This window comes from Phaethon lepturus, unplaced genomic scaffold, assembly GCF_000687285.1.
Source record: "Phaethon lepturus isolate BGI_N335 unplaced genomic scaffold, ASM68728v1 scaffold8978, whole genome shotgun sequence".
NCBI classification, from domain to species: Eukaryota; Metazoa; Chordata; class Aves; order Phaethontiformes; family Phaethontidae; genus Phaethon; species Phaethon lepturus.
In genome coordinates this window covers 52,943-80,139 of record NW_010556870.1, presented here as the reverse complement: position 1 = coordinate 80,139, position 27,197 = coordinate 52,943, and the positions used below count along the sequence as shown (strand labels likewise).

Genomic DNA, 27,197 nt, shown 5'->3' with positions numbered 1-27,197 from the left:
GCTGCCTCTTGTGGCCGTGACACTGCCCGCGGCCGTGGGGCCTCTCCGGGCCGGGAGCCGCCCGAGAGCCCCGGCTGCTTTCCGAGTATCGACTTTCGAAAGAAGGAAAATGTTGAAGTCACAACTGCCTGGGTAGGCGAGGCGTATCCTGACGAGGGGAATGCCTAATCGCGGGTGTTTTCACACGCCCTTTGTGGGCCTGCTTGCCTTATCAACCCCCGTCCTGCGTAAAACTGATACGTCATGCCCGTACTGGCGTTGAAGTTTGCAGTAATTGCATAAAATGAAACGAGGTCTTGCAGAATTTGTGTTGGTCTGAGGAGTGAGCCTTGGCTTTTCCTTTAGGCCACAGATCCCATAAAATTTCCATTCTGATCAGTTTTGTCATGTAATCACTTGCGGTTGAATTGCAGCAAATACCCTTTTTCTTTAATGGTTTCTTATGTGTCTTGGATTAGTAGGAAAAACGACCTCTAAGCATGCTGATTAACTTTCCCTTTTCCAACTGCTCCTGTATCACCAAAGCTTAGGAACAAACACTGCTTACCTTGTGCCATGTGTTTATTGTAGCGTTCCAGGAGTTGTAATCATAAGTTCACTGAGCTGTGCTGAGTTGATTTTTTTGGGCTTTTGTGCCATTGGCAACAACTAGTAGTCGGGAAGAGCTTATCAGACTTTTTTGGTGAAAGTGTTCTTCTGTAAGGTTCAGACCAGTGCGTGCACATGTGCAGATGCTTTGGTACTGTAGAAGACTAAAATATAAGGAAAGCTGTTGAGACTTATGGAATAAACAGTTTTATAAAATATTATTTTGTGAGAGATGTATTATTCATAAATGATTAGTCATACTTTGTATGACTTGATTTAGCAGCACTGCTTATTCTTTTTTTTTTAAATTTATTTATTCTTTTAATGAGGGCTTCCAAAGCAGCTGGTTTGCCTGTTGCATTTCTGGTTGGAGGCGTTATATACCTTCTCTACAGAAGTGTTTGTGCTGCCTAAAAGAAACTGGTTGCTAATACAGGTTGGCCTGTACTGCATACAACTTTCATTTTGGCTAGGCTTTTGAAATTGAAAATTGCCCACCCACGGTGGTGTTTCAGTAGGGTTTTTACATATTTATCTTGTAATTTGTCAGTTGTAAATGTTGCAAAATTTAAGGTTCTTCTGTATAAAAAGTTTTATATGATGTTGTGTGCTTTTCTGTATAATTTCTTTAGCAAGTTGCTCTTAATGTGTAATGCACACAGTTCAGTTTTTCTTAATTGGTAGGCTGTGGTTTGTACAGCATGTACATGGAGTGAAATGAAGTGGCAACGGTGCCTGATAGTTTTGTAGTGGTCTTCTGTTCTGTAGTGTATTTGTTCTTGTATCAATACTTGTTTTTTAAAGATTTTGAGGCAGTATGACTAGCACAGGAATTAATGTATTAATAAGTCAATCTTATCAAATAGCTGTTTTTTTTTATACTCTCTGCAGATCATCTAGACATCTTTGGGAAAAGTGTATGGGGAAAAAACCCTAACGTTAGAATGAAGTTTAGAAGTGGATGTCTGAAGGGAGGCAGTGGAAGCGTGCTGTGTACTCCTATTTTGTAATTCCTAAACATGGGTAAAATAAGCACGGATCAGTACTTAAAAGCTAACTTTCCATAACTCTGTGCTGGTATAGCTGCACCACTTTCTCTTTTCTTCCTTCCAAAATGATTGCCTGAAACATCTTTTTTCCCTCCCCCTGTTAGGATGGCAAGCTTCAATGAAAAGTGGGGGTCTGTCTTACATTCTACCATGCAATCGTCTGCCTGTGCAGTTGATGAGTCAAGTGAGAGTTTATACCTCCAATGGCCAGAAAAAAGATCTTGGATCAGAAGATACAAGTGGATCAACCCCTGAAGAAACCCTGCATAAAGTTGGAACAGGTAGTACTAAGATAAAATGAAGAGTATTTGTATGAATGTGAAAATTTTATGTATTTAACAATTGATAACTTTTTTTTTTCAATTGTGTGCTATTATGGTTGCAGAATTCTTAGTGTTTGTTGCATGTGGGCATCTATATATAAATTTCAAATGCATAAGCAGGGAGGAATGCTGAAATCTATTTCTTTGTCATTCCAGTATTTAAAGGATTTAAGTTTACAGTAGTCAAACTTAAAGTGGTAATGATAAAATGCGGATGTCAGAAGGGATTAGGTAATTTAAGGGATAAGAAATGGAATGTATTACTTGTCTTTCACCACTTTGCTTGCTTACGTGAATTCTTTTTGTAGTATTTCTGGTTTGTTGTGTGAAATGAACTAATGTTAAAGACTGAATGAGTGTGAATACCTAGCAGTGTGACTTCTTTAGGTGAGGCTGTGGGTGACTGGTAAAGAAGGTTGAGCTGTTTCATCTGCTAGAGCTTTCTAATCTGACAGTCGTCAGAACTGCAGTGTTCACATTAAACACCTGATACAATGGATATAACCTGACCCTCCTTGCTGTTCAATTTGATTGTCAATCTTGTGCTAGTTCGGTGCCTGTGATATTCAGAACAGTCTTGTCCTTGCTCCATTGTAGCATCCTCTGTTTTTTTTCTGCTTATTAAGTGTAGGCCTGCACAGATACGTGTTTGGAAGACAACTGTGCATAAGAGAAAACAAATGCTTTTTAAAATGAAAGCTGTCTTTCTGTGTGCTTTTATCTAAAACTAAGTGGTCTACTAAAGAAAATTTATTTCTCTTCATTTTCAGGTTAGCAGGTATTCGTTGTCTCTTTAACTTGTAAATTCCTGAGGCTTGCAAGAGTCTTTAAAAGGTAGTAACTACAGTCGGCTAAGAGTATTACTTTTCTGATGTTTGGAAGTACAAAAGCGGATTTCAAATGTTGTTCTAAGTGTAACAATTAGATACTATTTCTTAAGTTTGTGATTGGATTTTAGAAGAGGATAATACTTAAGACCGTTTGTGTTTCTTGGGAAGTCTTGAGCTGAAGATGTTGCTAGAGGGACAGATTTTTCAGAAGACCGTCTGCCTGAATACAGTGAAAGACTGTAGAGCCAGTTGTAGTTGTTGGTATTTTCTGGGTTCTTAATGTGCACTTACGGCTGTTAAAAATCGGACATGTGAAAACAGTCTAGCACTATTGCTTTCATGATTGCCTTAAGTTTATATAATTGTTGACTGTCATCAGAAGAGGCGTCCCCACCTTCTGCCATCCCTATCTGATTATTCCCTCTCTTGTGCTGGCATTAATGACATTTAGGCCTGTTCTGTGAAAAATTAATTGCTTGTTTTGCAGAGCTAGGGTAGAGGTAGGATGGATCAGTCAGCTGATCTTGCTCACTGTCTCTAAAACGGCTGGAGGAGAGATGCTGGCCTTTGTGGCAGCACAGCCTTGAGTCACAGTGAGCCTTGAGTGGAGCTGCGCCACGCGAGACTTACCTGTTGTTGAGAGTGGGGGCTGACATATGCAAATGTATATGAAACTGCAGCCTAGAGATGTTGTGCATAGATAAACAGTTGCTTTAAAGTTTGTTTTGGAATGCATATTGTTATATGCACGCTTTATATAGGGGTTGTTTTGTGGGGCCTAGTGGATAGAACGTTCTTATGCATTATGGACACGTTACTCTTGTTTATTTAAAGAAATACGATATTTCGATAGAATTCTGTAAAGGTAATGTACTATTTGCAAAGATTGCCATACTTTTCCCGTTACTTTTACAGTAACTAAATATTTAGCAAATAATGGATCTCTTTTGGACCTCCATTTCTTTATCAGTAAACTCTCAAAATGCTTTTCCTGTTAATGTGATACTGAAAATATTAATGTATTCATCCTGAAAGTTCTATCATATCAACTTCTGCTTGTGAATTGAAATACTCCATATTTTTTGTTCCCCTCATCGATGCACTGTGATTTTTCCAGTCTCTAGGCCAAGGTAATAAACTTCAGAAGGGGTACTTGATGTACACAGATGTCTGTGCATAGGTCTCTGTGCATAGATATAAATCTTGATATTTTTGTGCCTTTTTTTTGTTCCCCTCTGAAATCTTACGACTCAATTTTCTGTTAAATAGTGTTGGTGGTATTTCTTTCAATGGCGTAAATGGTTGCATGCAGTTTGTGAAAATAAGCTACTACTCGGTTTTTGCTAAGCAATTTTAGCTGAAGTTTTTTATCATGAATATTGATAGATTGGCTGGTGTTTAAAGCCAGATGAGAAATGAAAGGAAAGAAGCAGCAAAGGGTGTTTTGCTTTTGTTTTAAAGTCAAACAATAACTGATAGGGATGACTGTTCTAGGAATGCTAGTTATTTATGGTCCAGCCTTATTTGTTGTATAATAAGATCAGGTTCATAAATTGTAAGTGTTACTTTTGAAGACAGTATACTTGGATTGTTACTAGCCTTAGTCTGCAGTTGCTGTTGGGGCAATAACTAATTGCCTAATGGAAAGATAGTTATGTAGTCCAAACTTCTGACCTTTGAGTAATTTGATAGCTTGTTAAGCTAGGAGTATCTCATTAATTAACACAAACCTGCTTGAAAAGTCTTTTTTTCTTATATATCACTTTCAATAAGGTCACTTTTAATTTTGTTAATGACTGTGGATGCATGGCAAACCTCCAATGTTAGAGAGTGTTAGGGCACGAAAGAGTGGGTATGTTGGTTTGACGTGTTAGAATCGTAAGGTTTTTGTTCTGAAAGCTATGTTGATATGTATGAGATAAGGATGCAATATTAGTATTTTCAAGTAGTCCTTCTGATTTCCGAGGAGAAATCTCTCTGAAATTATTGGAATTCATTATTTTCCAAATATTAAGATTCACTTAATTGAATTTTAAAACTATATTTTACTGGCTTTTTATTGTGTCATATCCTCAAATTTCAAAACCAGCTAAAATACTTTGTTGTCATTCTAGCTCCAGGCTAGATTTCAGTTTAAATATTCTGTATGTTAAGGAGCAGGCTTTTTGTGAGTGAAAAAGCTTCAGTCCCTTAAAATTGAATTACAGCTTGAAAGCTCTCTGAGACTCAGATGATCAGCAGCCATAAACTATATAGAATTCATTACTTTTACTAATCTAAAACTTTGCATAAAACTTGCCCCAAACTATAAGTACACTGTTAAAATATTTTTTAAAAATTCAGGATACTTTCTGAAGTACGTTGCAAGTTGGTGCTCTTCTGCAGGCTGATAGGAATTTACTGATCAATGCTATATTAAATGTCTTATTTTGTTGTTTATGTTTTTTACTATTTCTGTCTTTTATTTTCAGATATTTAAATGTTGAAAATCTGGCAGAAATGTAATTGTGAGGGTGGAAAGCAATATTAAAATACATTCTTACTTTGTCAACCAAACTCTTGACTAAAAAGGAAAGTAGGTACTTCCATATTTACAGTGAGCTTTATTTTTATTTTACAGGACAAGATATGACCAGTGCAGGTCAAAAGCAGTCTTTCCTTAAAGAACCGATCCAAGTAAAAGGTAAAGAAATACTTCCTGTATTGAAACTTCATTGCTGTCTGCTAGTTGTCAAAAAAGATGTGTGTAAGGAAACTGTGGTTTCTCTTCAGTTGTGCAACAAGTTATGTAAATAACATTTTAAAACACACTTGTATGTCAGCTTTGGTACATAGTTGTTGGAAAAGGACTCATGAAAAATCAAATATAGCAGTATTCCTTCTAATCACTCTTCTGTGTCTGTCTTTGTTTCATTTAAGCTGATGAGTTTGGCAGGAAAAGACTAATTTGTTTTCTCACCTGTTATCACAGTCTGTCCTCCTTGCATGTTTTTAGGCATGTCCATTTGCCATCTCAGATTTAATGTGTTAAGCTGAATACTTCATCTTCCCCTCTTCCTTGTTCTAAGTCTTCCTCTGTTCCTTCTTATTGCTGAGTTAATCTAATCAGTGTTGCTTCTAAATATATTTTGACCACATGAACTACCTAATCTGAATCCTGTAATGTTCCAATTTGTGCCTGTAGTAAATACATGCTTTTACCTTTAGTTACGTTGTTTAAAAACATAAGCAGATAAACACCATACCTTTTTTCATGTTTTTAATTTATCATGATTTGATGTCGCTCCATCTTTACTCCGATAATTTCTATTATCTTATCGTGAGAATTATGTTATTAAAAACTCCTGTGCTTTTGATAACTCCTAGCCTTCTACGTATGGAAAGAACTTTATCAAAATAGAAATTTCCATTTCTTTTTAAACTCTGTCAAAAAAAAAAAGCCAAACTCTCTCTGGAGTGAAAGTGACTCAGCAAGCTATAAACTGTATCAAAATTACTTCTTTCCCCAAATTTAAAGAAACATCAAATCATAATACTTTTTAGTAAAAAGGTGAGATCAGTGTCTCTCGAAGTATGTTTTCTGTACTTTTTTGTCCACATCCTTTATGTCAATTTCTTTGGGTCCGTTGTCATGTAGTGTATGCATGCAAGGGGAACATACAAAGTATGATAGGAGAAATTAGATAGACTGTGAAATAACTGTAAAAATAGATACGTCTTTCAGTGAGAAGAGTTTTGCCTCTGTAGGTTATAGATAAATTTTTGTGTCATCTTCGCTCAGGAGCATTGTGGGATGAATGTGATTACTCAAGTACTTAAAAAATTGTTTAAGTTCAAACTGGATGACAGAAACAGATTATTATGGTAATATTGGTATCTGTAGTGTGAGTGCATTGTTGAGTGTCAAGCAATATATTTTGCCTTTAAGCTTTCAAAACTCAGAAATAAGACAATATAGAACTGTGGGGAAATTTTTCTCAAAGTCTTTAAATGCAGTATCTTTCTGTAAATATCCTGTGACTTAAGGAGAAGTTCTCAACTAAGTGTAGAAATTATATCAGTCCTGTGATGCACATGAAGTTTGTGTGTGTTCATAAGTCTTCTCTCCTGCAGAATTTGAGCTTTTTGTTTTCAGTTGTGTTCTTCAATGTTATGTCCTTCAGCAACTGGAATTCTTCCAATAAGCATAACGTTTTTAATGGAAGTGAACATATAGTGACTTACATTTGAAAATAAGATGAAGTTGTGTATGTATAACAAGTAGGAAGCAATGGCATAAACTTAAAATTCCATTTATCCTTTTTCGGTATAAACTTAAAATTCCATTTATCCTTTTTCTGAATATGTATGGTATTCTTTTCCTTGTGCATGAAAATCTGATGTGATGAGAGTACATCTTCTAGACATACAAAACATAAAGAATGTATATTTTTAATTATTATAAATGCCCAATGTTAAGTATGCTGATTTTGAAAGTAATAGTTGAGAAAAACAATGTATACAGTCTCAGTCCTCTGTATGGTCTGCAAAGGTCAAAAAACTTAACTGCAGAAGGTAGAATTGGTTAAGTATTGTAAAAAAAGGAGATGGAGCTCTATGTTGCCATTTCAGTTGCTAGAGCGAGGGTTTATAAATTGCCGTAATTGAATGTGATCTTAGTAGCCAAACACCATCTTTGATGTTAAAGTTGGAGAAGTAGCTGACAGGGGCAGTTAAGTGAGTGGGATGTTTGAGATCCCTGAACTACAACTTAGCAAGTAGTGTTTTTGGAGGTAAATCATTCTACTCTTACTCATTTCCAAATGAAGAACATTCCTGTCTCTTCACTGTGAGTTTTCTGTTTCACTGACAAGCATTGTTTTTCAGATCTCTCCTTGGAGGTGTCATGATATGACAGTAGATTGAATTATCTTTTGAAGTTTCTGCTATAGTCTCCATGAGTGACTTAACTTGCTTATTTATTTCTGTTTTTAAGTGAAAGCAGTCCTTAAAAAAAGAGAGTATGGACCAAAATACACACAGAATAACTTCATCACTGGAGTCAGAGCAATAAATGAGTTTTGTCTTAAATCCAGGTATGATGGGTTTGAGTTGAAATTTAAATTGTGAATATTTGTTCATACGTGCTTCAAAAGTAGTTTTGATTGTAGAGTGATTTTGCACAGCAACATTTTCTAAATGCATTTGTGGTATACATAATCTTAAGTGGCTGAAGTTAGTTGTTGTTTACTTAGTGTTACAGTGGATTAGGAACTTGCATTTAGTTTGCATGTTTCCCTAGTTGCTTCTTAAACTAATTTATTTGTAGTTATATGACCATAAATCTAGTTTGGGGGGAGTCCACCTCTAGAGCCGCTAGTTATAGAGGTGAATGACAAATAATTCTTGTTTCAGCATTTTGGGGTCATGATAGTTTGATGTGAACATCTCTAAAAGATCAGTGGAAACTTATGTTACTTGAGGTCTGTAATTTGGAATAAAATATAATCTCATTTGTTGCAACGTAGCTATTGTTACTTGATTCATATTTACTGCCTTTTACTATGTGCCACGCCTACCAGCAGGTCTTACTGAGTGTCGCTGTAGTTGAGGTGTCTGTCAGATTTCATGCATGTTATGTGTGACCCATATTAAACCGAAGGGCTTCGCAGCTTTGTTTATAGCTTCTTATGCTGCCACTGTTCCTCCTCAGTTTTTACATGTAGTGTATGTCACTAGACTCGGTCTTTGATGAAAATTCAGTGACAAATTATGCTTAGTCCTCTGCCATATTTTTATCATAACCGGCTGTTTGTGCAGAGAAATAACTAGCTAAGGTTTTGCTGGGTTCACCAAAAGGGCAGGAAAAAAAGAAAAAAGGACTAAATAATTGGTTGGGCTAAAAATAAAATGGTCTGTTGTATTTAAAAAAAAAAATTAAAAAAAAAAAATCCCTGACGCTTCTCAGTGTAGATGCCCTAATATGTAGCTCAGCACAGGAAATTTATCTGTTCCCTCAAGCAGTTTTGTTATCTCCAACCTTTTGCAGCTTGTACAAAACCTCAAGGTTTTCAGGTTAAATGTCTTAACTTCTTATGTTACGTGACTTCTGATTTCCATTTAGAGATGTTAAGCCGTGAACTCTCTTGTTTAGCACTTGTGCACATTATCAAATATATGCAGATCATTCACTGGATTCAATTTTTTTATTACTTTGTCTTCTATGTGTAGTATTTCATAGTGTGAGGACATGATTTGGACTTTTGAGTGTGGAAAATGCAGTGGTAGCATCCTAGAGATCACTTGCTTCATGTTCCATATCTGTTCTATATGGCTCAAGTAAACAACTTCAGGGTTTTTTTTTGTACTGCAAATTAGTAATATCAAAACTGTAGAAGATCACCCGGTAAAATTAGAGTAATATGAACTTGCACTAAACTGGTTGTCCACTTTCCTTAGTGATTTAGACCAGCTGAGGAAAATTAAACGACGAAGCCCCCATGATGACACGGAGACCTTCACTGTGTACCTGAGATCGGATGTAGAGGCAAAGTAAGAATGTTTTTATGAAGGAAAATGTTTGGGTCATTTAAAATGGATTATATGAGAGAGAGAACTTTTAAAAGTCAGATGTGCAATGCGAAAGGGCAATAATGTTTTCCATTTTCTATCTGAATACACTTTATATCCTCATTATTGTAATAATTACATGGTGTATATAAAATTGGAGGGTATGTTTCATGTGTCCAAAGATTAAGTGCTTGTCCTCAACACCTTCTTGCCCAGCTTTTTATTCTGTAAAGTAGTCTATGGGGCTTCTTACCCGAAAGAATGATGTGACGTTGTGCTTTTAGGAAAGCCATTTATAATGTAGTCAAACTGAAAAGAAGTTGCATAAATAGAACCATTACTAAGTTACTTTTACTTTGTGTAGGTCTCTTGAAGTTTGGGGTAGTCCAGAGGCTCTTGCTAGAGAAAGGAAAAGACGTAAAGAGGCAGAGATCAAGTACAGAGAAAGTGAGTATGGAGTTTTCAAACAATTTCAATTGTAAATAACAAGGTATGATTGTTAGAAATCCACTAGATGGTGTGTTAGTTCATTGAGAACATAGAAATTCAGAATTAGCAATTACTGATAAGGTTTTGTAGCATAGTGTTAGAGTAACACATTACCATTTATACAGATGTAGTCTGTTCCTGTCTTACAATTTATCATCTATGTGATACAGCAAGAATAAACATTTGGTTGAGATCTATAGGCATAGTTGGTTTTTTTTGGAGGGCTTTCAGTTTTTAGATTATAATCAATAGCTTCAATGGTTTTGGATTTTTTTTTAATTGAAAATTTTGAAAAAACTTAAACCCAATCCAAATCTTGATACCATACCGTCACTCATTTATTTTTCCTCTGAAATGAATTCAGCTTACCTTTGTGCTTCAGAAGTGGGGGAAACACCCCCAAATCATCGTTTTGCTTAAAATTATTGTCATCCTTTCTGGTATTATCAATAACAGGTACAGTCAAATCAGTAGTTTGTAATGGATTTTATTCTGTCTAGTCAGTTCAAGTCACAGAAGAGGCAATAGTGCTTCAAGGTACTTATTCCAGTTATGCACCTTAAAATTAGAAGTCTTTTCTAAGTTTTTTTTAAAAAAGTTGTGCCACTGGAACACCTTTCTAGTAAAAAGGCTAGAGCTGCAGGCTCTTGTTAAGGTACTTGTAAGTGTACTGAGAGTGCAGTCAGTAGCTTCAAAATTTTTAGTGACCAGCAGAATAATTCTTGAACGTAATCCAAAAAATTAGATTAAAAAAAAATAGTCATAATAGCATACTGAAACATTGTATACTTGAAGTGGTAACTCCCTTTTTTTACAGTCTGTCCTTGTATTCCACTGGCTGTTTTTATCTATTTAAATTATTGTGTTCAGTGTATTTTGTATGACTTTGTAGGGGAGAATCTAGCACTACAGCTTCTAGGTGTTATAGTATCCCAGTGTGTGTTTTGAAGTTAATGAACATCATTAGTGGATGGAAAAGTACTGATGTGAAGAGACTTACTTTGAAACATCCTTCCCCTTCTCCTTCATGGTTAAAGGGCAGGAGGGGGGTAGTAGAATGCCTGGATTTGGTGCAGTGTATTTTGAGTTTTTCCCTCTGTATCATCCTTTGTTGGTAGGTAGAAATGGCAACCATGTATAGGATCATAACAGATTGTTTGGCATTTTGCGTGAATGTATAACAATATATGTTTCTGATTAACAATACCAGGAGACGAGTTTTTCACAAAGATAGACCATGTAGCTCTTACTAGAAGCTGTCTGCTGCATAAAAAAAATAGACTTCAATTCCTGACACTAATGGTTACTAGTAAGTATTCATGAAGACAATTTTGTATTGCAGATCTATTTAGAAACCAAAGGCTGTTGAGGGAATACAAGGAGTTCTTTGGAAATACTAAGGTAAGAGATGTTTTAAAGTTTTTTGGCTAGAAAAATGCCAAATGCCACGAGATATAATATGACACCTTTTGAAGGCAAAAGTTGTGAGATGCTTGCATAAGCTTAACTAACAGTATTATTGGAAGATTTGTCTGCCCTGTAATATACCAGAGCTATCTCTGATTGTAATGTGGTGGTAAATATTACAATGCCAGTTTAAATGGGTTCCTACTGTGGCAGTGTAATCCACCAGTAAGGTTTTTTGTTAATTGCTGCCTTATTAACAAAAGTGCAGCTGTATTTGTGATTTCATCTATAGCCAAACAAGTAAATATATTGTTAATTTAAAGAAATAAAATATGTTTCTTAAGGAAAAAACCCCAAAGGATTAACGTTTTGCTCTATGCCCTACTGGGCCGCCTCCTTTGCTTAAGCAGACCCATTCCCTAGATCTATGTGCTCTGTTACAGTAGAATGATTTCTTAATAGCTCTGCTGCACAGCTGGTTCCTATTCTTACGGTTGCAGTGGCCCCTACTGGAGGCTTTGTTGGTTGTTTATCCTTTTTATAGCCATTCATATGTGGAAATGTGTAAGGCCCAACTGCAGTTTGGGTAAGCATTCAGTAGTAAATCAGTAGGCTTCAATGACTTCACATTTGCAATACTGGGCAATGCAAAGTTTTTATATAATAATTTGTATGGCAGGTCCCTCATGAGGTCAAGATTTCCCTATTTTATTTTAATAATCTCTTATTTCTTTATCTAGCCACGCTCCAGTGCAGCATCTATGTTTTTCAAGGGACCAGGGAAGGTGGTAATGGTAGCTATTTGCATGTAAGTTTTAAAAAAAAAAGTTTTATTTATGCAAGTATAAAACTATTTATTTTTATTATCCTGGAAATGAGAACAATCTGTGTGTTCAATCTGAAGGTACCTGTGTCTCTAACGGAAGTTAATAGATTGGTGTATTCATTATTGATGGGAGAGAATTCAGGTAAATACATTCATCAATGTATAGAGATCAGGGATAGAATATATCTCTGATCAGAGAAGAGCAAATTTTTTTGATCAGACTAAACACTTTATTAAAGTAAAAACCAAAATTTTGAAGGACATGGAGAGGCAGGCATTTAAAGTTGTCCTTTTTTTCTTGCTTCTTCTTGAGATGAAAATTTTCATGTTTTGAACAATCTTCCATATAACCAACAGCAAAGAATTTACTTTTCTGTTTCTGCTGTTATTCAACTCTTTCCATCTAACTGATAAGGTCATATTTTATGAGGTTTCTGCCTTTCACATGTCTTACAAGTTTGGATGAAACAAAACTAATTTAATGATCCTGATTTAAAGCAAATGAACACAGAGACTATTGGGCATGAAATAAACAGAAATGTGTTAAGTTTATTAGGAAATGATGGCTAAAATTTACTTGTCAGAAAACCTGTGAATTTTTAAAATAAATTTGATTTTATAAAAGGTAATTATTTGCTAAGACACTATCAATATAAAGGAACAAAATAGAAACATAGGGAAAATCCTTTTTTGGCACAGGAAAAAACATTTTGAGCAGGTAATAACTTTTTTGAAGTTTTCCTGTGAAACTATATGCTTTTTGCTTGGGGAAAGAAGCACAAAGCTCGTTTGACTGAAAACCTCCCCCTTCCTTTATTGACTGTTCTACTAGTAACTATTCAGAACTTTCACAGTTAAAAATATCTAAGAACTGCTAGTATGGATGTTTCTAATGGGGGCAAAAAAAGGAGGGGAGGAGGATTGTATGGTCAGTTCTACCTCCTTCACTTTCTTTTACAGTGATCTACAGAAAACAGACCTTTCCTCCTGCTTTGTAAATAGGGCATTGCTATAAACATTGCACTCTCTTCATGTCATAAATACCTTTTGGATGATTAGGCACCTTTATAGATGAATGCCTCGCAGCCAGGCCAGAAGTTTGTAAAGCCTGTTGTATGGCTCAGTCATTTTTTTGTGGAGCTTTTTTAGAAGTTAAGGGATCTCTTGTGGCCCTCAAATACGTGATGACTTTTCAGAGGTTTAAGTCAAGGCTACCATCGATGCTTCTTTTTTCATGGTCTTGATCCTCTTGACATGAGGATGATTTTTAATGGCTTCTGGTTTTGGGTCAAGAAGGGCCAATCTGTCTTAACTTCTCCCATTTCAATGATTTGGTAGGCTTTTCACAGATTTCGGGCTTCCCCCGTGAGGTTGAAGAGTGGTTCAGTCAAAAGCAGAGTTCTTCTCTATGAATCCATGTGTGAGGGTATAAACCAGCTGCACTGGCACACTGTGTTGTTAATAGACTTCTGTGTGCAAGGAAGAACTTTAAAGTTCTGTTAGAGAAATATAGGAAGGCAATGTTTTGTTTTTTTTAATCAAAAAAGGAATGTTATTAGCAAAACATTCTTCAGAGTCTGTCACTGTTGAAGTGATTTCATTGTTGTGCTAATGCTTTACCTTTTAAACAATACAAAGGTTGCATGGTATGTAATTTTTTAAAAAAAAAAATACTAGTGGTCAAGGATATTAGTAATGTTATGGCTTCTTTGGAAGTAGATGTGATGAAATTTGTGTAGTTCTCAAATCTAGAGCCTAAATAGAAGTTTTTTTTCCCATAGATTGACAATGGATCTTAGTATTTTCAATTTGATTTTTTTTTTAATCGGGACATTTATTTTTTCACTGCGCTTTCTTCAAAAGCCTAAATATTTTATGAACGTAGACAGGGATGGTTGTGTAAATCAGTCCAGATCCTTCTAGACCATTATTTTGTGCTGTAAGGTAGAGCATAGAAAGTGGGCAATTGCGTGAAGGTACAATTCCCCATATATATTTGTCAATTCCCCATAATTCCTGTTCCACATATACATCTTGGGTTTTTGAGGTGACTACTTTGAAACAAATTTGGAATGATAAATATGTAAAAGCAAGTATTAAAGCCCTGTAATTTTTTCAAGTTTACAGTTCAGTCAGGATAGATATATTTGGATTTGTTTTAATTGTAACTAAATTGTTAAGTTAGGAACCTTGATTTGAATAATTGATTTTGATCTACGTTTGCATTTGTGATTTTTTTTTTTTTCCAAAGAAAGGCTGATTCTGTTCATGTATCAGTACCTCTTAAAGTTACCAATTACATTTCATCTTTACACTAAAATTGACAAGACTTCTGACAGCAAGGAAGATGTATACCTATTTCAACATTTCCCCCCGCCCCCCCAGTTTTGTTGGTGAATGTACGCCTCCTATGTGGACGTTGGAACACAGTTATAAACAGTTGTGTTGAAGGAAACTGCTTATTTTCTAGGTGCAGAAGAGAGGCTTATTAGAAAATGCTGTATAGTAGTAGGTTTAATAATCAATAGAATTGTGCCTAGTGAATCATGGTTTGTTTGGGTGTTTTTTTTTTGTTATTTCTTGGCATGATGTCCAAATCATTACAATAAATGTTTTTCAGACTTTACCTAGCTTTGGTCTAAGTTCTGTTAATATTTCCTACTCTTTCAGGTCCATGCAGATAGAAATGAGGTAGCTAAATCAGTCAGTTCAGGTCATTTCAATACTTTCTGAATTGGTGGTCACTGATGTAAAAGATAACTTTTTCAAAGGGATTCAGAGTATTTTAGCTGCCTTCCCAGAATCTGCTGGATTTGGATTTTTTTTCCTCTGCTGTTTAAAATCTTTGTAGTATTCATTCAACAGAATTTAGGCTTTCATAGGGCTTATTTTCAAATGCAGTGGTGAATTTGTTTTTTAAAGCAGTGCATAATTAACTTGCATTAAAAACCTGAGGTTGTTGTTTTCCCCAAAACCGACTTTTTTTCCTAGTGTCTTATATTGATGTGAACACCTAGTCAGACAGGAAACACGAAATAGCCTTGATGGCTCTGTAGACTCACTAGGTTTTTTGTAGTTATTTCCCATGTAGCACTCTTCATCTTTCTATCCTATGTCTCCAGCTTACTGGACATAATTATCATAGAATCATAGAATGGTTTGGGTTGGAAGGGATCTTAAAGATCATCTAGTTCCAACCCCCATGCCCTGGGCAGGGACACCTTCCACTAGACCAGGTTGCTCGAAGCCCCATCCAACCTCGCCTTCAACACTACCAGAGATGGGGCATCCACAGCTTCTCTGGCAACTTGTTCCAGTGCCTCACCACCCTCTTAGTGAGTAATTTCTTCCTTATATCTACTCTAACTCTACCCTCGTTCAGTTTAAAGCCATTACTCCTTGTCCTATCCCTACATGCCCTTGTTAAAAAGTCCCTCTTCATCTTTCTTGTAGATACCTCTCAGGTATTGGAAGGCTGCTATAAGGTCTCGCCAGAGCGTTCTCTTCTCCGGGCTGAACAACCCCAACTCTCTCAGCCTTTCCTCATAGGAGAGCTGTTCCATCCCTCTGATCATCTTCTTGGCCCTACTCTGGACTCTCTCCAACAGGTCCATGTCCTCCTTATGTTGGGGGGCTGCAGAGGTGGATGCAGTACTCCCGGTGGAGGCTCACGAAAGCAGAGTGGAGGGGCAGAATCCCCTCCCTTGACCTGCTGGCCATGCTTCTTTTCATGCGACCCAGGATATGGTTGGCTTTCTGGGCTGGAAGCGCACATTGCCGGGTCATGCCGAGTTTCTCATCAACCATCACCCCCAAGCCCTCCTCCTCAAGGCTCCTCTCAATCCATTCTCCTCCCAGCCTGTATTTGGGCTTGGGATTGATCATTAACCTGTTGATTTTGCTGGGCCTGACATTTGAAAATCTTAGTGTGGTTTCTTTTTAGATTCCTAGGGTGTCAAATCCCCCACAAATTTCAAATTTGTAGGAGTGAAATAAAATACCAGCTGAGTGCCTCTTGTGTCATCTGAACAGGTGGGGGCCCCACAACTGAATTGTACCTTTAGATAAGCTGTCAACTCCATTAATACAACATTGAGAAGAACAATACAAAAGTCCAGAGACTGTACTCATGAATCCCGCTGTAATTTATTTCATTTTCTTTCTATGCTAAAGATGCACTATGCTGTGAGTTGGAAGAACTTGTAATTAACACAGGGATTTTAAATTATGGTGTAGTGTTACAACAGCCCTCTTTTCTTCTTGGGCTATCTGCTAACTTACGCTTTTTTTTTTTACTTCCTGCCTATAAATTACAGTGATGCTTCATCTCATGAGGTAATGAGACTAAATTAAAAATCATAAAGCACTTTCAGGTCCTTGGGTATAGGAGCCAAGGAGGTATAGAAAACAGTGCTATCTCTTCCTTGAAGAAGAGGATATACTCTCATAGAGATTCTTTAAGGATGTCCTTGGAAATAGATGTTATTTAATCAACTGTATAATTTGGTGTATGGCAAGGGACTGGACTTGTGCTTCCTCTAACTTAAGTATAATGTCTTGGCATGTGGTTGTTCAAAAATGCAACTACAACATCTTGTTAATACTTATTTATAACACTTAATTTCATTTGAATACTTGAAAAAATTAACACTAAGTTAAATATATTAAAACAGAGAGAGGAGAACATTATAAGCCTGTAGTCTGATTTTCTTTGTAGTATGAATCTAACAGTTAACCTACTGATTCTGATAGTGAATGTTTGAACTGAGAATGTAGACTCAGATATTAGTGCTGTTAGTTTGCTGGCTCTGTACAACATAACATGATGCTTACTCCAGTGAGCTCGTAATTTAAAGACTTGAGAAGTCACACTGGACATCTTAATGGAAAAGTTCTGTAGATAATTTTTACAGTGTATTCTAAAGACAGCCTTGTCTTCCTGTCTGCTGTCTCACATTTGTATCCTGTTGGGAATTGCCCAAGCTAAGACTGAAGTGGGGAACCTTGCACTCCAGCGTTAGGAGGGGATGTATAAGAGACAAAGTATTGAAGAAAGAGAAAAAGAAGTCATTAAGGCTTGTATTCTCCCACTAATAGGCAACTAGTTGTTCTGCGTAGTGAATGTGATGGTAGTTTTCAGGACGTGTAACTTATTCAGGACTGTTTAGAAGTTAATAATTTTGGAAAAATAAATTGTATAGCTTTACATATCAAGCTTAGCTGGAAGGGCTTTTTAACAGTAACTATGCAGAAAAATGTGTATGCCTTATCTGCTTGTACAGGTCTCTAATGAACTGATACTTGGTTTTCACCACTTGCTGGCAGGTAATGCATGATTATACAGCACTTGTGGTTTTGCTGAAAATATTGAAGACCAAATATTCAGTTGTTCTTTAGCTTATTTCTTCTCTTTGTTTTCAGAAATGGATTGAATTTTTTCTTTAAGCTGCTTGCTTGGGTTTACACGGGTTCTGCAAGTATGTTTTCAGAAGCCATACATTCTTTAGCAGACACATGCAACCAGGTGAGTATTTTTTCCATTCTGCTTAAGTTAGCACTTGTAATAATTTTTCAGGAATAAAGGCAGATACTTACAGTAGTTGTATTAGACTTTAAAGCAATAATTAAATCTACTGGCGTTCCTTAGTTTTGCCTATACTGTCTAAATAGTAAACACCAGAGAAATGAAACCAGTGTTTTATTTAGGAGGACTAGAGTGCATGGCAAAATACTTTTATCTGTGAGCAAACTTTGTAAAGAAAAACATTGGCGTTGTACAGAAGCTTAGAAATTCCAAGCTTATTAGCCACAACTCTTATTAAAAATGACTTTCAGATTCTGCTGTGGTGTGTACAGTGCTCTTTCCGTTCAATACCTGTGATGATTTTTGTACTGTTTTGTATGGTACATGCTTCTTAGAATTAATAGTAATACTTTGTAGGAGGAAAAAAGCTAGTATTTAATCTAATAACCATTTAAATAATTTTGAGGCAAAACAGTCTTTAAGATTTTTTTTAAATAGTTTCATCTGGGAGAGGGTGTTTTTGTGTTTTACTTCATTATTAAATAATTTCTGGTTTCAGTCATTCAGATTACAAAGCCTGCCCAGAGTGTGACAAGCTCTGTGTGTATGCAGTGGGAGGAGGATGTGCTCTCTTCTGTGTGTGCATAGAAGTATGAATGGGTATTTGCATAGTATAGGTAGGAAGTATGCTTAGAAGAATGCATATTATTTAGTTTCCCAGAGACAAAAGCGCATCTCATTTACAAAGTAATGTTATTACTATAAACAGTTTTTATCAAACTGTAGGCAGATGAAGGCATATTTTGTCAGAAATTCACATCACTTGAAAAATATTGCTAAGTCCAGAGCTCTTTCTGCTGTTCCCCAATCTGAGTGCAAAGCTGTTACTCTATTGCAAATTTCCTTGCCAAAACTAGTGGTTTCTACCAGTGGTTTCTATAGGTTAATTTAGCTGCTCTTTTATTTTTTTATACTGATGCCAGTAATTTGATGGAGGGTTTATAAGCAAACAGTAAAATAACTGACTTGGTCTAGAAGCCTTAAATGCAGAAGGAATCTAGAAAGAGTCACCTGTAATTATAAATAAAATGTATTTGAATGGTGTTAGGACCAGTATTTTTGCTAATATAATACTATTTGTAATACATCTACATGATTTCAAAACACCTGCCCCAATTTCTTCTGTTCTTTTCTAAACTATTATTTTTTCATATAATTGATTGTTCCATACTTCAGTTGGAGTTTATTTTACCTGTAACTATCAAGATGAAAGTGTACCAAAAAAGGTTAAATGGGTTATAATATTAGTCAAATATACAAACATTAGGAAGTAAGTCCCAGGACAGGCTTAATTTTGTTGGTCACATTATGCATATGCTTTGTGACAAGCCTTATCTTTACTGAGATTTTTCTAACTAGGGTTACATGCTCACTCATCTCCTCCTTGCTCCCTGCCGTTCCCAGACAAGAATGTTGTATTGATCATCTTAAAGTATTATTGAGTGTTGTCCAGATAATAAAAAAAATTAAAACTGGGTGTTTTTTAATTTGTATTAATGTAAGAGTGAGACAAGTCAGAATGTAGATTCTTAAGTTTTTTTTAGAAATTAGAAAGAGAGGAGTTGTAGTAAGCAGAACTATACTCAGCTACTTCTTGGATCATAAGTGGGACTTGAAACTAAGGTGATGTACGAAGTATACCTCTTTATTATTTTGATTAAATGTTAACTCGAAATACTTTTCCTGTCAGGTATTGTAATAGAATGACAGAACTTATTGCTTAGTCATCTCTTGGTAGAATAATGACTTGAACATCTTGGTTTCTTTTTCTATTCCTAGACTGTCTTAGCAGCCACGCACGGCATAAGTGGCCACTTACTTGGCATGCTTACTTTGATAGGTGGTGTGGCCAACTCAGAGCTGGGCACGTAATATTAGTGTGCAGGGACAAAATTAATGTTTTTTCCATTGTTGTCTTTACTATGCTTGAGTCACACATTATGAGACCTGGAAATCTTACCTTCTCCCAGTGTAGAAAGTCTTTCTTGTGGCAGTTTTTGATACAGCAAGGCTTTGGAAACAAAAAAAGGACTTCAAGATGACTGGCTGAAACCTTACTGCATCTCAAGCAAGAGGAGTCCTTGGATAGCTTGTGATCCTCATAAAATGCAAGAGTGTTGTGCTCTTCCAGATTTGAGGAATGTATGGAACCTTAGAGCAGACTTAACATCTTAAAGCATTTTTACACAATTTTGGCTACCTTTTTGCTGTAGTTGTACCTGTATGCTTCTCTGTCCAACAAGACTGAGTTGAGGGCTCATATTTTGTTTGCTATTTTTTTCTAAATGGTTTTACACAACCTTTCAGCTGTTCGAGCTGCACAGTGAAGACAGCGTTGCTACTAACTCAACTGATACTTAAAGAAATTTATGGGGAGGCAGCCTCAGTGTGTGTGACTTTCACTTGGCCAAGTGTGTCAATTTATAGGTGAACCAATGGTACCAATGATAGTGGTATTATCTACCACTTATACGTGGAAGAGCTAGTCTGATTTTCAAACATGAAGGTTAAATGTTCCACTGGAAATGTGTGTGTGGATGTTTTGGTCAAATATTTGAGTATATGGTTTTGGGGAAAACACAGGAGAAACCTTGCTGCCTCAAAGGAGCTTGCTGCTGTGAAGACCAAAGTATCTAAATTTTAATACCTGGTATTATGTTTGAGTAATTCATAGGCCTAAAACAAAGGACATGCTTTGCAAAATTGAGGTCTAGATTTATAACTTAATGCATCAATAGTTTTATACATGCCTAATTAAATATATTCCAAATAGGCCATTTAGATAGCAAGAGGTTTTTATTTCTTCCTTCAAAATGATTTTTTTTTTTCTTCAGTTTGGAGAATACTACTGAAAGAAGCTGCAGTGTAAAATGATTGCTCTAAATGTAGTATGCCATTACCATAGTCTCCGTATAATTTCTCTTCAAGAGGGATTTGTTTAAATAGCTTTGTTCCCTGAACAACTTCATTCCTTCACATGGAAGCAGAGCAAAAACATTTGTGATTGCATGTGGTGTTCACTTTTGGTTGCAGTTCTAAAATTATAATTAACAGTAATTGTGTATATATACACACACTATATATAATTACCTATATATAGATATATAGGTATAATTAACAGTTTTTTGTGGCTGGTAGATTTAGGTGATAGATTTTGAGGATTATATTCTAGCTCTAATAAAATATCAGTAACAAAGCATATGTACAGATCAGCAAATTGCATCTGCCTTTAAATCAAGTGAACTTGAAAGATAGAATGTTTCTAAATTTTTAATTTTGTTTTTTTAACAAAGGTTTTTTCCTTTTGTCCTAAATAGGCATTGCTAGCTTTGGGCATCAGTCAGTCTGCAAGGACACCTGACCCTAGTCATCCGTAAGCTTTTTGAGTAAATAATGATTTTGGTAATTATATATAGGAATAAGATCAGTTCTTGTTTGTATGTCACCTTGTTCTATTTAATCTGCTGTTTCGTATCAGTTCTGAAATGCATTGTTTCTAATTTTACAGTAGATAAAATAAGAAAAGGGATTTCTTCCAAACTGCAGTTTTAGCTTCAGTGGCTTGATGCATGTTATATTTAATGATTTTTTTTTTGGTATGCTTTTTGATGTGTATTATTTTAATTGACATTATTTCTTTAAGTTATTCTGGGGTCTTCTACCTCTTCTAATGGATAGATTTACTTTGTTTTTAAACACTATTCGTGTGAATGACAAGATTTTTTTAAAAAGAAAACATACTGTCCTCTTCCACTTTTCAACAAAGTGCTTTTCTGCAAGGCAGCTACTTGTATCATAAGGAGATGTGTTTGACTTAAAACTCTTTGTTTTTATCTGAGTAATAGGGATATTATTGATAAGTTCTTACAGCTTCATGAAAGTTAGAAGCCATACTCTCCATTTTCTTGGTGTTGACCTGCTTTACAGTTCACATGTTTGGGCAAGTCATTCATACTGTAAGCACTAGTTCAAAATACATCCAGGTTACAGAATTAGTTAAGCTTTTCTTCATTAAGAGCATCAGGTAATTTGAAAACTGTTTTAATCTTAAATTTGTCTAAATATTCATTGTATCTCCTTCCCCCTTCTCACGTTTTTCCCTTCTTCCTCAATATAGTTTTTTGTACTATTGGTTTTTAAATGTTGCTAAAGGAATGTACTGTTTGTAGTAGCAGTTAATAAAAAAAAAAAGAGTAAAGATGCACTTTTAATGTTGCTTTAGCTCTTCCCACTGTTCTTAAAAATTACAAGTGTTGAATGTCTGCAGTTAGCTGAACTACTTAAAGATGTCACAAATTTTACTCCCTTTAAATTAGCATTATGAAATACGTAGACTGGCTGCCTGTAAGGCTAGAGTTTTCATTTAGAAGTAGCATTGCAATAAAATGTAAAAGTGACATGTTTGGGTTTTTACAGTAGTAAAATCCTCAGTCTGCACAACAGCTAATACAGCTATGTAATAGCTTGGTGAAAAATTAATTTGAAAAAATCTGTGATTGATGTCCTTGTATGTACTAGATAACCTTTTCCAGGTGGCTTTTTTTTCCCCCTTGGATTAGGTTGGATTTACCAACATTGTCTTAAGTGGATGCCCAGTCATATGGTGATAATTTAAGTCATGTAAAAGTTAACGGAAAAAAACTTGTAGATACGTTTGCCAAACATACGAATCTTATTTTCCTAAATCACTTCCTTTGTTTTCATCTAGGTATGGTTTCACAAACATGCGCTATATTGCCTCCCTGATAAGTGGGGTGGGCATTTTCATGATGGGTGCAGGACTTTCTTGGTATCATGGGATCATAGGTTTACTCCACCCTCATCCTATAGAATCTCTTCTCTGGGTAAGCTAACCTTGTTTGATATTGTATCTAACACTGGCGACTTAATAGAAAGTAATGGCACAGTCTGAAATTCACTTCCTGAGCCATTTTGAATCCCAATACAATTAACTCAAACCATCCTTAATGAGAATGTGTTTAAGAAAAAAATCATGTTAAACTATAGCTGATCTTACAGAAAAATGAGCTGTTCTTTAAACTCTGCATCTTTCCTTCACACTTCCCAAGAGATCCTCCTTTCCTATTTTGCAATACATTGCATAATTCAAATATTGTTGGTTGCCTTCTGTTTAGGGACAACTGCACAGTACAGTGGGTAATGGCGTTCTGGAATGCTGTGTTTGTATAGTTTATGGTGAAGAGATCTGTACAAATATGTGTATAACATAATAATTGAGCCTTTTTTTTTTCCATACAGGCATACTGCATTTTAGCAGGGTCATTGGTATCTGAAGGAGGTATGCAGTTTCAAGAAATATTTCAAAGTATTCATAACCTCTAAGAGTACAGTGTCAATAATTACAGTAGTAATTGGTCCTTGCTTACACGGTAAAGTTTTGAGCTCTGCAAATACTTGTGTTGTGAACAAACAAAAAAAAAGTGGGAAAACTTTTTTTTCTTACCTGTCTGTATAATAATAAGTTGAAGAACACTTCCTTTGGAAAGTATATGTAGAATGCCTTTTTGGTATTAAACTGTTAGTGAATATAACTGTTTTGATTTGTATGAGACATGCATGTAGACAAAAAAGTAACTTCATGCTTTGTCATTATTCAAAGTATTAATAATCAGAGCTTTGTTGATGATCTGTTACTATGATAGGTAGAAAAGTTCCCTCTTTACAAAATGGAAACAAGTCCTTTTGCCTCTAACCATTTTCAGCAACTACTTTGGTGTTGTTTCAGCTACCCTTCTTGTTGCTATAAATGAAATTCGCAGGAGTGCCCGAGCCAAGGGTCTGTCATTTTATCAATATGGTATGTGTCGTTATAGCAGTAAGGTATGTGGTTATTTAAAACATAATCTATTTACTTATATTTGCATAATGATAGAAACAATTTTGCCTGTTTTCCCTTTCCTCTTGCTTTATTGATCTGTTTTTGAGTAACAAATACATTTTACAAATTAGGTGAAAACCTGTTGATTTAAGTAACACTACTTAGATATGTTTACTAAACTATTTGCATTTTTCAGGATAAATGTCCTGTTAAATTTTTCAAACATTTTGGAGAGGCTTTCATAATTGTCACAGGGCTTGTTCTGTGTGTTTATGAATGCTTTCAGAAGTGTGTGCATGTGGAAAAATTCAGTTTACACCTATATACTTAGGGAAATTTTTCTCTTAAATCTCTGGTGTTAGTATAGTTTAAGTGCTGTGCATAATTTAGTAAAGCTAAGCTTTCCAAAGCAATGTAATTCTTTTGTTGCATACGCAGTTGTGCAGAGTCGTGATCCTAGTACAAATGTGGTGTTACTGGAGGATGCTGCAGCAGTTCTGAGTGTGGCCGTAGCTGCTACCTGTATGGGTCTGACTTCTTTAACAGGTAAAATTCTGCCTCAAACTGACGCAAGCAGGGTGTGAATTTCCTTCTGTGCATGACATGAACACAAAGCATTTAGTTTATATTGGTTGACTTAAATACATCTCTAATATTTTTCGGATACTTTTACTGTGTAAGCTTCTGGAGGTTTATACTGTTCTCTGATTTCTAGTAGTTTGAGTTGAATATATTTAAAATAAAAGTTTGTGGTTTTTATGTGTCTATTATTGGTGGAGTTAAGCTTGAAAGAGTACATGCAGATGGGTCTAACTTTCTTTTAAGCTATTTTGTCATACAAACTAAGGTATATTTTACTAAAGGTATATTTATGTAGCCAGTTATGTAAATCACTGTGCCATGGTGGAATTACGTAATTTGAGCTTCCTTATTCAGTGGTGTGCAGCTCCATGTGTATGTGGGGAGGACTTAAGGAAGCAGTTCTTTTCTTCTCTTTGATAGATAGTGGTATTAGTGTTATCTTCAGATCGTAGCTGCTCCTGAACAGTGTGGGAAATCTAATTCATGCAGGTAGGACAATCTGTATGGCAACTGATTATAAGTCTGTCTTTGCACGGTTACGTTTCCTAAAGAGGAAAGTTTATTTATGTGTCCTTTTTTAAGTATTGGCTTTGGCTTTTCAATTGTTTAAGAAAAAAATAAATATTGTAATTTTGTGGCTTCTAATGAGTTAATAGCAAGTTTAGTTTTTATGTAGAAGTCAGTTTTTTATTCCATCTCTAGTTTCCCTCATAAAGTTAAAAATACATTACTGTTTCTACAAATCTGAATATGAATGAATACAGGTTTAAAACTTATTATGTAGGTACTGTATTCCAGAAATGGTTAATACTTGCATGTTATTGAGTTACTGATAAAAGAACACAGACTTCTATGCTACTACCTGTGTTTAGGTGCATATAATTTTATATTAATAAAGGTAAATCTATACACAGAAACCCAAATAGCCAACACAACTTTACTCGTTTATTAGTCCTGCAGGAGACAGGAGTGGCTGAGGATCGGGAGGGACCTGAGACTTCATCTTCAAATAACTTGTTTTCTTCCAGCTTCATCCTGTTCCTCAGTGGGAAAGAATTGCCAATGCATTGAAAAACAAACAAACAAACCACCCCAAAACAAAAAAAAAATCCCACCAAAACCCCCAAACTATGTACTCATTTTATTATGAAATCTCAATTATCTTCTATGTTTTAGAAATGCTCTGTGAAACTAATTTGACTTGTCTTGTTTAGGAAACCCTTATTATGACAGTGTGGGGTCTCTAGGTGTTGGAACTTTGTTAGGAACTGTGTCAGCATTTCTGATCTACACTAACACTGAAGCCCTGCTGGGACGATCCATTCAACCTGAACAACTGCAGCGCCTCACCGAGTTACTGGAAAGTGATCCTGTAGTAAGGTAAGAATCTTTACAGCTCAATCTCTACTAAGAACAACATAAAGCAGGAAAATAACATCTGGAAAAAATAGTTCAAACACTTTAAATGAGAGAAATCTACTCAGAGAGGTTATTTTTAGGGTGGATTCTTCTGTATTGAGATTTTAGAATCTTAATTTACTAACTTCTATTTCTATGCTAAAAATTTCAGTAAGTGAATACACCTCTCAGATGTTCCACAGATGAAATAAAATTGCAAATATGTTCTAACAGTTACATTAATTATGGGAGTTGACAATGACTTAATGAGAAAGCCATCACAAACTTAAAACTATTTTCAAATGCATGAAGTGCAAGCACTTAAATGGTACTGTATTGTTGCTTTTATAGCTTATTAGCACTTAAGCATTTAAATTCTGTTACTGTTAATATTCAGTGTCTGGAATTCTGTAGCCGTTAGCAGTGAAGTGCTGCAGCAATGTTATGATGTAATAGATTCTGCATGTTAGATGTTTCCAGAATGAACTCAGTGCTAATTTCTCTTTCTTTGGAAGTCTGCAATTTGCAGTGAAATAAACTTACAGCTCATTGTAATTCTGAAATCTTGCTTAAATGCTTTTTAAGGAGCTATTTTAGTTTACTTTAACCCTACTAACTTTGATTTAGAAGCAAAACCCTTTTTGTTTTCTTAATCTTTATTCAGGTGTATATTTTGTTCTAAATGAGCTGGAATATTTTAGAGCGCTTTTAATTTGTAGTCATTACTGAGCTCAGGGAGCGGGGGGAAGCCCATTAGTTTATTATGAGTAATCCAGTGTTAACTGAGTGCTGCATCATCTCAGTTGCAAGCAACAGGTCTGAATGCTATACCATTCATTCCAGAAACTAAACAAGATTCCTGTCTTGGAATAGGATTGTATTAGCATTTCTGCATGTCAGTAACTAAACTCTGTTAAAGTATTTGTGATGGCCCCAGATTAGTCTGAATAGTGGAGCATGTGTCAACAGTGCTGTGTTAGCGTAGGTGAGTTCACATGGTTATTTGTACATGACTTCTCTAGTTCTTTTTTCAAAATGCACAGGTGGCTTTTGCTTGTCCCAGGCTGGAATCATAAAGTTTCTCCCATCCCAAGCACCATTTTATATTCAGTTTTGTAGACGGCTATAATTTCTCAACGGAGCAGACTTATTTAATCTCCTCAATGTAGCTGTTTTTTAAAAGAAAAAGTAACTTAATTTTTAAAAAGCATAAAGGATTAAAAAAGTGAAGACTTAGTGAGAAACTATGTGTTTCTCTTAAGGTTAGAAGCTGAAACATGTTTAGGTACTTCTCATAACACTGTTTGGAGGACATTCTGTATGCACTCTGTCTTGAGTGATCTCTTTCCTGGATCCATTACATTATCTGCTTTGATTTGTTTTAGCACACACTTTGTCTTTCACCAGGTTCTTGTAACAACTCTAATATCTTGAGTGTGATTAACTTACATCTTCTAATGAGACATCCAATCTTGATCTCAGAATTCTGAGATGTATTTTTTGGGGAAAAGCTACTCTAATTCTTTTACTTCAATCTTTGGTTAGTTAAGTGTTTTGTTTTCAACTTTTTACTGCAAAATGAGGAAATCTGTTAGCATTATGTCTCTTCAGAAGGCTGCTTGTACATTTTCATCAACATAGCTTGTAGGAGTTTCATCATTTTCTTGAACGTTCGCATTCTCCCATTTTCTTAAATGGAGTTGTATAGTAATATGCCCTACTCTTAGACTCTC

At 35.5% G+C, this 27,197-nt stretch overlaps 1 protein-coding gene across 1 annotated transcript in view; it reads left to right on the top strand.

The window, feature by feature from the left end:
- The first annotated feature begins 1,698 nt into the window (after positions 1 to 1,698).
- Positions 1,699 to 27,197, top strand: part of SLC30A9 (solute carrier family 30 (zinc transporter), member 9) — a 34,223-nt gene continuing 8,724 nt past the window's right edge. Inside the window, exons 1-14 of the mRNA XM_010292581.1 lie at positions 1,699 to 1,918; positions 5,411 to 5,473; positions 7,766 to 7,865; positions 9,229 to 9,321; positions 9,704 to 9,786; positions 11,171 to 11,229; positions 11,976 to 12,043; positions 17,483 to 17,585; positions 20,963 to 21,018; positions 22,354 to 22,489; positions 22,905 to 22,944; positions 23,392 to 23,463; positions 23,923 to 24,030; positions 25,281 to 25,446. Of these exons, the coding sequence (XP_010290883.1) occupies positions 1,756 to 1,918; positions 5,411 to 5,473; positions 7,766 to 7,865; positions 9,229 to 9,321; positions 9,704 to 9,786; positions 11,171 to 11,229; positions 11,976 to 12,043; positions 17,483 to 17,585; positions 20,963 to 21,018; positions 22,354 to 22,489; positions 22,905 to 22,944; positions 23,392 to 23,463; positions 23,923 to 24,030; positions 25,281 to 25,446 (1,310 nt within the window). The 5' untranslated portion in view covers positions 1,699 to 1,755. The remainder of the gene's footprint in view (positions 1,919 to 5,410; positions 5,474 to 7,765; positions 7,866 to 9,228; positions 9,322 to 9,703; positions 9,787 to 11,170; positions 11,230 to 11,975; positions 12,044 to 17,482; positions 17,586 to 20,962; positions 21,019 to 22,353; positions 22,490 to 22,904; positions 22,945 to 23,391; positions 23,464 to 23,922; positions 24,031 to 25,280; positions 25,447 to 27,197) is intronic.